General features: G+C 50.0%; 1 protein-coding gene across 1 annotated transcript; it reads left to right on the top strand.

Annotated features, from left to right (window-relative positions):
* Window positions 1-1409: 1409 nt before the first annotated feature.
* Window positions 1410-5194, top strand: LOC105562554 (protein sister of odd and bowel). The gene is made up of 2 exons (XM_012013499.1): window positions 1410-2870; window positions 3902-5194. The coding sequence occupies exons 1-2, from the start codon at window positions 1858-1860 to the stop codon at window positions 4245-4247; spliced, it is 1359 nt and encodes a 452-aa protein (XP_011868889.1). The 5' UTR covers window positions 1410-1857; the 3' UTR covers window positions 4248-5194.
* Window positions 5195-12432: the final 7238 nt, after the last annotated feature.

Genomic DNA, 12432 nt, shown 5'->3' on the forward strand with positions numbered 1-12432 from the left:
TCTCTCTCTCTCTCTCTCTCTCTCTCTCTCTCTCTCTCTCTCTCTCTCTCTCTCTCTTTCTCTCTCGCGCCTTTCCTCGAGAGACCTCTCCTTCTATATCGTACTCCATCGTACTCTCCCTCCCCCTCCTTCTCATCCTTCCTCTCTTTCACTCCTCCTCTTGCCCGGTTACTCGCCCTTTTTTTTTCCTGTCTCATGTGCGCGCACGAGAGCGCGTGTACGGAATGTCTCTCTTTCTCCCTCGCTTTCGGTGCGCTCCGACACTGAAGAGGCAGCTAACTATAGGCGCTATACACGGCTTACTCGCGCGCATTAATTGCCGTCGTAAATTGTTGCGGCTTTGCCGAGAGTCCGGGCCGGAGCCGAGTCCGAACGAACCCGCGGCACACGGGCGCGGTACCGCGGGAGAAATGCCTTTTTTTTTTCCGCCGCGGCATCACTATTCACTCAGTTTTACCTCATTTCCACGCGACGTCCACTCGGGACATTATAAACCCCAAGTCAGCCGCGCGCACCAGACCGCTCGCTCGTATTCGGTTCAAAGTCTTTCTGAAAGGACCGATCCACCGGATTTCTTTTACAAACCTTTGACAATTGTACATTTTGTAACCCATAAACATTATTTTTCTATGTAAAAAGTGCGCTATTAAAGTTGATTTCTAGATATTAAATTGATGACGGTTTCTCGATTAATAAAGTCCATCTTTCACAAAAGTACATACATCATCCTCGAAAGTCGTCAGCTTAATTGCTTCACGCGTCGTCTCATTACGCTCGTCACATTGTGTTTGAAACGCGATCGTTTCCGTTTAGACAAGAGACTCGCTAAAACTTCACTCGCGGCTGATGCTTCGGATTCTTTTTCAATTATTATCCGGCATATATTTAAGGTGCAGTGCTTTCGCAGAAAGTAGATGCAAAGACATTGTAATTTTCCAACCGGCTGACGCCTCAAAAGCACGTAAGACACAAGCCGTAGGCTCGGCACCGAAATTGACCGCGTCTATCAATGAGCTTCGTTACGCGAGTCATCTTTAAATACACGTTGCACGTCATTTAAACGCCCGTGCTCGTCTCCAGTGAGGCAAATGAAAATAATCGGCGCGTATTCGCCCCGCGCGCGCGAAAGGGACGCGCGAGGGAAACGCACGCGGGTTAAACAGCTGTTGACCCGCAAACGCGATCGCGATCGCGATTCACGTTTCCGGATTCCCCCCTCGTGCACGCGCGCGCGTGCGTCCCCGGCGTTCAGGTCCGCCGTCGCGGCACGCAAAAGCCGCGGCGGCCCCACGGACATGCGGCCCAGGCCCGCGCCCGCATCGCCGACGAAGCGGCGCGGCGCGGCGCGGCGCGGCGCGGCACGGCGGGCCGCGGTGATCGCGCGGGCCAGCTGTGCCACGGCTCTCTCTCCTGAATCCGGGGCCCGTTCCCCGCGGACAGGCCCATTTTGCCTCGGATACCTGCCACCAGGTGGCTCCACCAGCAGTACCCAGCAGCGGCAGGTAGAAGCAGTCTTCGGGGTGCCCTCGCACCGCCAGCATCGTGCGTGCGTATCCTCTTTCCCGTTTCCGCGCTCGAGCCCCGGTGCCCCGCAGGAAGGGTCGTCTCGGGAGCTGACGATCGTTCGGCGGGGACATGTGAACGCGTGGCCTAGCTCGGCAAGGGTGAATCGCACGGAAGAGTACCGGGATACTCCGGAGGAGCACCGGCGCGCGCGCGGCGTCCACGTTAACGATACTCATCAAGATCAGTCGGGACAAATCAGGAACCTCCGATCGCCTTGCCAATGATACCGGCGAAACGTGGCAGGTGCACGTTCCAGAGGCTAACCCGGGACGATTCCAACGACGGCGGAGGATGCAGCAACAGCAACAGCAGCAGCAGCAGCAGCAGGAGGAGGAAGAACAGCATCAGGAACCGGAGCAGGAGCAACGGACGCTCGTAATGGTGCCGTCCACATCGTCCTCGACCTCGTCGGTCACGGTCGCGGCGGACTCGCGCGACATCGATATCGCCGGACTCGCCGCGGCCTCCGAATTACCCACCCTGGCGCTCCAGAGTGTCGCCCTGCGGCTTCAGGGCGCCCTCCTCTCCGCCCTGCAGCGGGCCGCGCTCCTGCCGCCGGGACACGCCGCCGCGGCGGCGTTTAATCTCCAGGCGCTGGAGACTTACCTGACGCTCCACCGTCTTCATGCGAGCGGCGCGGCATCCGGGGTCGCGCAGACCGCGGGCACCGCCGCGTCCGTCGCCGGCGGTCAGCGGTGTTCGCCGTTGAACACGAGTGTCGACGTCGCCCTGAGCCCGACAGCCGTCAAGAACGACCACCTGACGGCCGACCAGCTGCTCCGATCGGCCGCCTCGGCGATAAGCGAGGACGACGAGGCGCGGCTGGACTTCGTCACCGACACCGACGACGACCTGGCGCTCCTCGCGGAGGAGGAGGAGGTCCTGCTGGGCGAGGCGTCCGGGGCGGGCGCCTCCTCCGCGAACCACGAGCTGCTCCTGCGGCGGATAACCGAGGGGAATCGCGCGAGCACGTCGGTGACGACGGTCTCGCGGTCGTCGTCCCTGACCGTCCCGACGTCCCTCGCGTCGTCGACCTCCTCCTCGGGCTGCTCCTCGGCCTCGTCCACCTCGTCGTCCTCCTCCTCGTCCGTGCAGCACGCCTCGATCGCGCTGGACTCGAGTGTACCAAGGACTTGCCGCACGTCCCGACCCAAGAAACAGTTCATTTGTAAATTCTGCAGCCGGCAGTTCACCAAGAGCTACAACCTCCTCATCCACGAGAGGACGCACACCGACGAGCGGCCGTACTCGTGCGACATATGCGGCAAAGCCTTCCGACGGCAGGACCATCTCAGAGATCACAGGTAACGCAACTAGGCCCTAGTCATCTGGGAGACGTTGCTTCTCCCGCTTCCTTTGGGGAAGCATCGCGCGCCCCAAGGTTCTTGCTGTTCATCGATTGAATCGAGATTTACTTATCAATTAGTCCAATTAATTCAATTTGAAAATACGGAATCGTCGACATTTCTTTCCGCTCCAAGTTACATTTTAGTTTACAATTTTTTTTATGTCGCTAATGTCTCGTTACCCGCACATATATTCGTGTTGCGTTTATCAAGCGGTGGACGCGCGTTAACGCGCGTTTCTGAACGAACGTGATTTACGCTCCGAATTATCGAAGGAGTTTCACGCCGTTGCCATATTCTCGATCGCGCATCATTCAAGATAATCACGTTAGTTAGAATTTATTTATAACATCCGGGTACACGCGAGGCAGAGAGAGAGAGAGAGGGAGGGAGGGAGGGAGAGAGAGAGATAAGCGCTGTAATGATACGTTACGTAAGAGAATTGAGTTAAATGCGCGTAAAGACATTGACGACTGTTGGAATTATTTACCGAATTCGTTCCCTTGGCGATGGGAGATTTAGAGACCGCCGCGTATTTATCTCTTTATCGCGTCGCCATTAATTACAAGCGTCCTGCGATTTACGAACGTACAAATTCACGATACGCCTTTTTCACCTCGCGCAATTACAGCGATGATTGAATGACGTGTATATTATATTTAATGGTCAACGTGTCACGATCCATTCATTCATTCATACATTTACCGTTGCAATAATTGCGGTCCTCGCTTGATAATAATGCTAATTAAATTAATAATATATTACCCGCTGATTATTTTATTCTTCCCTCCTTTCGGTTTTCTTTACAGCGTTAAACATACGCGTATGTGTATCTCGTTGCGCGTCTATAATTTTACAAATTATAGTTCAAGCACTTTTACGTAAAAAAAAAAGAACCAAAAAACCAGTAAAACGTAGTTACACGCGTGTGGTTTCGTCGGGAAAATTCAACGTGAGATTCAAACCGGAAGATTTTTCTCACATTGCAGGTACATACACAGCAAGGAGAAACCGTTCAAATGCGCCGAGTGCGGCAAAGGATTTTGCCAGAGCCGGACGCTGGCTGTCCACAAAATCCTGCACATGGAGGAGTCGCCGCACAAGTGCCCCGTCTGCGCCAGGAGCTTTAATCAGAGGAGCAATCTGAAGACTCACCTTCTCACGCACACGGATATCAAGCCCTATCATTGCGCCTCCTGCGGCAAGGTCTTCCGCAGGAATTGTGATCTGAGGAGGCACTCGCTCACCCACAACCTGGGAGTGCCGTCGTCGCCACCGCCACCGGGGATACCCGTTTCCGGCTCAAGCACCATAGTACTTCAGGAGACGTCTTAACGCGCGGATCCCTACCTTCCGGAGTATCCGGACGCGCTTTCTTCCAACAATGCGGGTCGGCGTCCATTTATTGTAACCACCGCCGCGGCGATCTCGACTTCGGCGCGCGCGATCGATTCCGACGGTCGATTCGATCGCGACGCGCACGAGCCACGAACCCGCGGCCCCACCGGCACGGCCCAGGACCTCGATCTCTCGCGCGAGCCCCCCCGACTCACATCGTATCTATCTGCCTGCACTATCTATCGCCGTTAACGTTTAGAGCGTAATCATTGTTATGTACATCACGATGAGGATATACGAATTCGTGCATGTCTAGATCTGTAATTCTATGTATGCGATACGCAGTAGGCACACTCTCTTGAATAAGATTATAGTCTCCAGTTTTTTTTAAACGGTGTACCTACTGCACGGTGTCCGTTGTGTTCTGTCGTTCACGTGTGTAAAATAAACATTTATTATTATTTTTTAACTCACGGTCTTCTGCGTCCCTCACTCAATCCCCCTCGCCTCTCGCGCGGCCAAAAAGGAAATAGACACGTCGAGCCGGGCCTAATTGGAAACGTTCGGCCTCTATACAATGCCCATTCAAGACTTTCGTGATAAAAATATCAATGCAAGAAATATACGAAGAATTAATTTAGACGAGAAACACCAGATTTTTGTCTATTAACAGCACCGGGTTTGTTTGCCTCCTTGAAAATCGCTGGGTTTCTCAGAAGTAGCGACACGCGTTTAATTTATTACAACGCAAAACGGACCTCTCGCTCTCTCTCTCTCTCTCTCCGCTCGCAGCCGCGAAATATTTTAACTGGCTAAATCTTCACGTGTGCGACTCCTAGATATATCAGGCGTTATGGAGTGTTCACTTAAACAGGTTCGTCGAGCGAGTACGTCAGCCCGGCCGAAAATTCCGATCCCCCCACGGTATTAAACCAGGATTTTTGCCTCCTCCTTTTTTATCCGTTCCACATATCCAGGCTAGGTATAAGCTGATGACGGGCCGGAGAGAAGAAGAGACAAAAGAGCACGGTAAGCGGAGGAGAAGTTAAAGCGGGAGGAGGTGGCGGCGGAGGAGGAGGAGGAGGAGCGGGAGGAGCAGGACGAAACGCGTGTATTGTGTTACAAAGAACGGGGCCGCCAGGTGCGCGGGACATGACACCGCGATACGTCTAGAGTTACGTTTCTTTTCTCCAAGGTGCCGGGAAGGGTGGACGAGAGGTGGGCCCCAACGACGCTATTTCGGATCCCGGACGGTATCCAAAAGACGGGGCCTCCTCGCTTGTCGATAAGGTGAATCCTGCGCGACCGGTCGACTGCCCCTCGCCGTCATCGTCGCCGAGCGGAGCGTTTTCGCCCGCGTATATGCGCACGTAAACCCGGACTCCCGGGCGAGCTTTCATAAATTCTTACCGGCGGACGTTTTACCGCGAATTACGGCCCGTCGTTTTACCGCAAAACCCCGGTGTTGGCAAAATCGTGTTTACGGCGTCGGGATACGCATATGGGAGTCACGAAGCGAGGAGGAGAGAAACGCGGGAGACGCCGCCGCCGCCGTCGCCGCCGGGGACGGCGAGTTCTGGACGTTGGAAGCGACCGGAATGACTTCTCGATGGCTGTCTTTGTGTCACGTCCGTCCCAAGTGTCGCTTAGCCCCGCACTGGTAGAAACCCGGAGACTCCTGCGTCGCGCCTTGATAGTATCCGTCCACGCACCCTTTTAACTTGGGCGCGTATAAAGGCGCACGTTCGACGCGTCGGAAACGACGATAGAGATAAACGGAGCCGATATCGCCGGGAATGAGTCCAACTTGCGCGAAAATGAGGGAAGCCTTGGACGCGCGATATTTTATCGGGCTCCAGACGTGCCGGAGATAAGAGGATCTCGCGATGCTCGTGCCAGGTCGAGCAAAGGTTCATTTACACATGTTCCGTTCAGTTCCGTGAATTTCCATCGGTATCAGTGATAACAAATATTGCTTTCTTGCCTTTTTAACGGACGCGTTCACGCACGTTCCGGCACAGTCCCGTGTTCGGGCCGTGTTCAATCTTATTTCCCATACAGCTATGTTGCAGCGACATTACTGCAATGCAGCTACCAGAGCTGCTTTCGCGAGAAGATCAAAATGATCCGGATTAAAATGACCCTGTGCTATGATTGGTCAAATCTGGAATTTCATTGAATAAAATTTCAATGTGATGCTACGAAATTTCAGATTTGACCAATCATAGGGCCATTTTAATCCGGATCATTTTGACCTTCTCGCGAAAGCAGCCCAGGGTTGAGAAAGTTACTCTATGAAAGTATCTAGTTACAGTTCTTTCGCTAAAAATGTAACTAGTTACAAGCCACCAATTCTGAAAACTAACGCGTTGCAGTTACAGTTATTTAAAAAGTAACGAATCGTTACCTGGCACTTACTTTCTTGCAATGAAAACGGAAATATCAAATTTGAATTGTAAAGCGCCGATGAGGGTTTAAAAAATATATAAAGTAACTATTAAATTAGTTACTAGTTATCGAAAAAATATAACTGAGTTAGGTCGCAGTTACAGATGGAAAGAAAGTAACTGTAACTTCGTTGCAAGTAACGAGTTACCTGCCAACCCTGGTAGCTACAAGCATTCGTGCTGCACGGATTGCTTCATCTTCGTCTGAAGTTGCAACAATTTCTGCCGATTCGTCATCCGTAATTTTGAGCCATCTTGAAAATCACTGAATCCAAACTGATACATCACAAAATCACTGACGCGGCACGAATATACGTGTAACTGGACCGTAAACCGTTTTACGTACGTCCTCAAGTCTCTCCGTGATTCTACGAAGTCTTACATTATCGAGAATCACTCGTACGTTCCAGGCCAATTACTACGCACCCATCGACGATTAATAGCAATTATTTGAAAAGCGTCCGCATGATAATTTGCTTATGGATGATACGTCATCACACGATCCCTCTCGCCAGCCAAGAAAAATAATCGCGCCGCGGAGGATTACAGAATTTAACGGTCATACGATACGATATGGAGTGGCTGCGTGGGCGAGTTTATGATTACCTCACAGATAGGAACTGTCAGCGCGGACGACACACATTTCTAATTAAAACGATCGTATCGTAATGAGTGTGGAAGCGATCGCTGGGCTCTCGCCGGCCGGCTATTTATTATATCGACAAGCTGACGGGCAAAATTAGCTGCGGGGGTGATCGTAAAGTGGATGCAGCGCTCGCGATGATTCGGAATGGAGAAAAGGATATCTCCCCGAGTATGGTGGAAGCGAGGAAGGAACCGAGTAAGGAGGGGGAGCCGAGGGGACCCTAGAAGGACCACACGCACGCGCCGCCCACAGATACGCTATCACTTGGCTACAACCGACGTGATCTGCATGCGCGTGTCCCCTCTTCGTCACCGAGCGGTGGAAGAAAAAAGGGAAGGAGCCGAGAGGTGGGCAAAGGAGAGGAGTATTCCCTCGTCCGTTCCCACTTACAGCGCTTCACCCCTCGGCCTCTGCCTGCCTACGCCCGCTGATTTAAGGAGTCGGCGAAGCGTCGATAACGCGACCCGTGCCGCGCTATTTCATTTTCTTTCCCCTCTCGCACGTTGCCTTGTCGCTTTCCATCCCGCGGATAAGTTTCATCGCGGGGATCGGGGCCCCGCAATGTTACGCGCTGCCGGCAATTGGTATAATACGTCGCGACTCGTCTGCCGTTTTACCGTTTCGGTCTTGTGTCGCGGCGCGACCGAAAAAGCGCGCAACTTTTGGTGCCTGAAGAGTAGAGACGGCTCCCGATAAACAAACTGGTGGGAGGAAGAAGGCCAATGCGAGCCAAATGCAGGTATTCGTGCGAAAGTGTCCACCATGGAACTTTTTATTGAATTTATAAATTAATCGTCAAACGCTTCGACCCATTTTCGGGACATCCTCAGTGAGACTAAGAACAAAGGTTTATAAAAGTTGTTGTATAAAATTAACAAATGTAAAAAGTATAAAAACTTAAAACTTAGATTAATTAGCATCAGGGATATTATGAATAATATCCTATGTAGACACAAATATGTTCGGCGCTTAAATACGACATTCTTTTATAATTCTTTGTTCCTAGTCTCACCGAGGATGACCCGAAAATGGGTCGAAACGTTTGATGATTAATTTATAAATTCAATAAAAAGTTCCATATTGGACATTTTCGCAGAAACACCTGCGTTTGGCTCGCATTGGCCTTCTTCGCCCCACCAATTTGGTGTCTGATTCCTCGGTAAAAAATTATTCACGCATGAATATGAATAAACTCTACATCAAGTGTGTCCATCCATATTTTTACATTGTTATGTCTATATAATTTTATACCATTCTACAGTTCTGTATGATTTTACAAATGTGATTTTCAAAATGTGAAAAATTGTTTAGTTATAATTACATATAAATGTGCACAGTTGTACAAAATTATGTACAATTATAATAAATGAGCAATTTTTACAAAATTTTTCATATAAAAGCATATATAAATCTACAAAATTATATAGAACCGAGTAGAATTGCATAGAATTGTATTGAAATATACAACGTAAAAATATGTATGGACATATTTCATTTATATAAATTTACTCGTTGTATTTCACGCAATTGTCCTTGTAAACTGAGAAATGATCAACGTTTTTACGATCTATATCTAACCGAGGTGGAAAGCACGGACCAAAATCTTGTACACCAATGCCCACTAATGCCCAGTAGACATTATTTTATCTTGTTATCTTATTTTATCTTATTTTATCTCATTTTATTTTATTTTATCTTATTTTATCTTTATAATGCAAGGCCTAATGCCCAAACTAATACCCAAAAAATGCCTAAAAATGCCCGGTAATGCCGCAAATCCGTACACCACAATGCCCTCAGCGGTTTCCCCCTCGCATGTAACTTTGTGGGTTGCATTGAGGAACAGATCTTTGTGTTAATAACAATTAAATTATCACAATTCCTTAGCAATAAGTCCCTGTGTTATTTTGCTTTCAGATGTCGAGTCTCGAAATGATATGACGCCATAACGATATGATTAATAAAATAAGGAGAAATTTAGATATTACAGCGCGGGAACATTTTCCGTGGCGACAAGAAGCCCGCCGTGATGTTGGGCCTCGATAATTTTTCCGAAAAACGATCCAGCCGTAAAACGATTACATTATTACGACCGCGTAGTACCAGTTATATCGGTTTCATCCGCGATTATCATAAAAAGGACTGCCGATCCTCAAGCCCCGCGGTCATTAATCCCGGGTAGCTTCGCGAGCCGTACAATGCGATACTCTCATCCCCCTACCGCGAATAATTTTCAGGTTGCGTTTCGCACAGCCGAAACGGGGCTCGCGCTACTCATCGCGTAACTCAATCGCCCGGCGTGTTCGCTACTTATGCAAATTGAACTCGAGCGTCCCGCGTAAATCGCAAGTTTATTCCAGCCCCTTCTCACGCTCGGCGAGAGACATCGTCGTCGTCAACCCGCGCCGCGCCGCGCCGCGATCGCGTGTAATCGAAAGCGGATCGACCCGTGAGATCCGCCGTGTACGAAACACAGACTTCTATACACTACTAGACTGCTACCTCCCAGCTGAAAAGTGAGACAAGAGTCCCGCCATGTCTTGTTAGGTAAATAAAGTAGTATATGTGCACCGGTCTGTCACACCGATACACGCATAGAGTAATTCATCAGTTTGGGGTCGAGTTTTCGAACGAACGTTTATAGCGTCGTTTATGTCTGAAGATTAAAATTATGGACATCAATAGACATAAATAACAATATAAAGAATTATTTGACGCCAGTACGTGATTAACCAATGTAGAAGAATTGTTAAACGACGCCAACTGGCCAATTCTACGGAAGTTTATTGCGAAAAATATTACCTCAGCCAGGGTTGAACCTGGACTTCCCTACACTCTAGTTCAACACTCACCAATTTAACCACTGAGGCATAAAACCCTCACTTTTCAGCTGGAAGGTAAGCAGTCCGGTAGTATATAGAAGTCTGTGGTACGAAAGCGAGCGATTCGCGCCGGCCGGCACGCGCGCCAGTGTGCGTGAGTTTTTTTGCGCAAGAAGAGGTCATACGCGCACCGGGGTATAACATCTCCATACGCGGGAGAGAACGAAGTTGTACTTACCGATATACGATCGTGCGGATGGCCGCGCGAAAGGCGGGGGCCACCCGCGATACCGCAGGCGTGTATCGCTTAACAGCCGCGCCACGGGCATTTATAACGCGCGCCGCGGCGAACGCGCCGACGCGCGATGCCACGCGGCCTCCGCTGCGCCGCGTCGCGCCCATAGACATAGCAAGAATAGACTACGGCCGATATTCATAGTCGATTCTTATTTCAAAATCATCTTAAGCGTTGTCTTAAGAGGCCAGTACGGCTCTGTGATTGGTTGACAACACATTAAGAGTACGCTTAAGATGATCTTAAATATAAGAACGGACTATGAATACAGGCCTACGCGTTCCCTACGTCATCCGTGTACACGCACCGGCATAAATGCTGTCCCTATCCTTGTGAGGTGCACGCACACAACTAGAGTCCCTGTAGTTGTGTGCGTGCACCTCACAAGGATAGGGACAGCATTTATGCCGGTGCGTGTACATACATAGATTACGTTTCCACCGAGAGTCAAAGTCGGGCTAGAGTCGGGTCAGATTCGGGTTGGGGTTAGTGCTCTTGCGATGGAAACACTTGGAAATGCCGCGTCGTCCCACGGGTACATGATTTTCAGGATAAAGTTTAAGAAAACTTCTCGCCGTGTAGAAACGGGCGTATAACCCGGCATTAAACTCAAAATCGCGAGGTGCTAAGTGAAATGTAAGTATATCACTTTGCGATAAGCCAGATCTCCAGATCTAATGCCGAATATAATTCGTTGTGAATTTATAAAGAAAAGTATTATATACATAGATTAAGATTATATGTACACATGTAACAGTACAAACGTACTACATAAGTAGAAATAAGAAACTTAAATATTTATCAATTGTGGCACACGCCAAATTGATTATGCCAACTCTGTTCGATAGCCCAACGTTATCTGAGCGACATGGTCGAATCGCGAACGATCTTACGGATACCAACGCCGTTGCCTTCAATCGCAACGTCACAGTTGTTGTTTTTCGAACAACAGAAAGTACCGCGACGTGAAAAGCACCCGTACCCGAAGCAGCCCGATTGTAAAGCGAATCAACGGGTACGTACGGGAAACAAACACGTAAATCGCGATACACGGCCGTCGGCCATGTGTGACACTTTGACTGGCCAAAAAGCGCGGCTCATTTGCGCGACCGGGCCGGGCCGGGCCGGGCCGGGCCCTGCGCCGTGCCGTGCGTGATTGGCGGAACGCTGATGCGCGCGGATGAGCCGTGCGTGAACGCGCGCGCGCTCGCGTGCACGGCCGCGTGTACGTGCACGCGTGCGACCGTGCGTGTGCGCGCGCGCGCGCTACGAAATACGGACGGGCGGACAGGATGACGGACGGCGGGACGCTCGGGGCAACCGAGAGTGGTGACTCGCGCGACACAAGCTCACACTCGCCCACGCATTTCAGGCTCGAACTCAACCTCCTCTCTTTCTCTCCTCCCCCTCTCTCTTCCTCTCTTTCTCGCTCTCTCTCTCTCTGTCTTTCTCTCTCTCTCTTCTCACGTCGACCGGATCCTTCCCCGTCTCTTCTTCTACCCTTGCATCCTCCGTTCCCGCCGATGTACCGCGCGCGTCCGCACGCTCGATGGACTCGCATGCCTGGATAGACCGGCACTTTTCTTCCTCGATTGATCCTCGATGTACCTAATCCTTTTATGTATATTTTGAGCCGTTTAGAAATCAAAGAGAGAGAGAGAGAGAGAGAGAGAGAGAGGGAGAGAGAAAGAAAGAAGACAGAGAGGTAACTACACAGTGGTATGCAGAAGCTATTGTACTATTGTGAATCATGAATTATGAAATAACAATTGCATTGAATTGAATGGAATACTTCTTTATATTTGATTAAAAAGTCGTTATCTTTCGACGTAGTCAAAAGAAATCGTTTTCTCTTCATTAAATAAGCGGAATACAAAAGTTCGATTGTTTTCATTTTACTTCAAGCAAAATCTTTGCTCCAATAAAATCTGAAAATTTTGCCCGTACATTCAGTCAGATACCACACTGATAG

Source organism: Vollenhovia emeryi, unplaced genomic scaffold, assembly GCF_000949405.1.
Source record: "Vollenhovia emeryi isolate VEMERY1.0 unplaced genomic scaffold, V.emery_V1.0 DF939186.1, whole genome shotgun sequence".
In the NCBI taxonomy this organism is placed as follows: Eukaryota; Metazoa; Arthropoda; class Insecta; order Hymenoptera; family Formicidae; genus Vollenhovia; species Vollenhovia emeryi.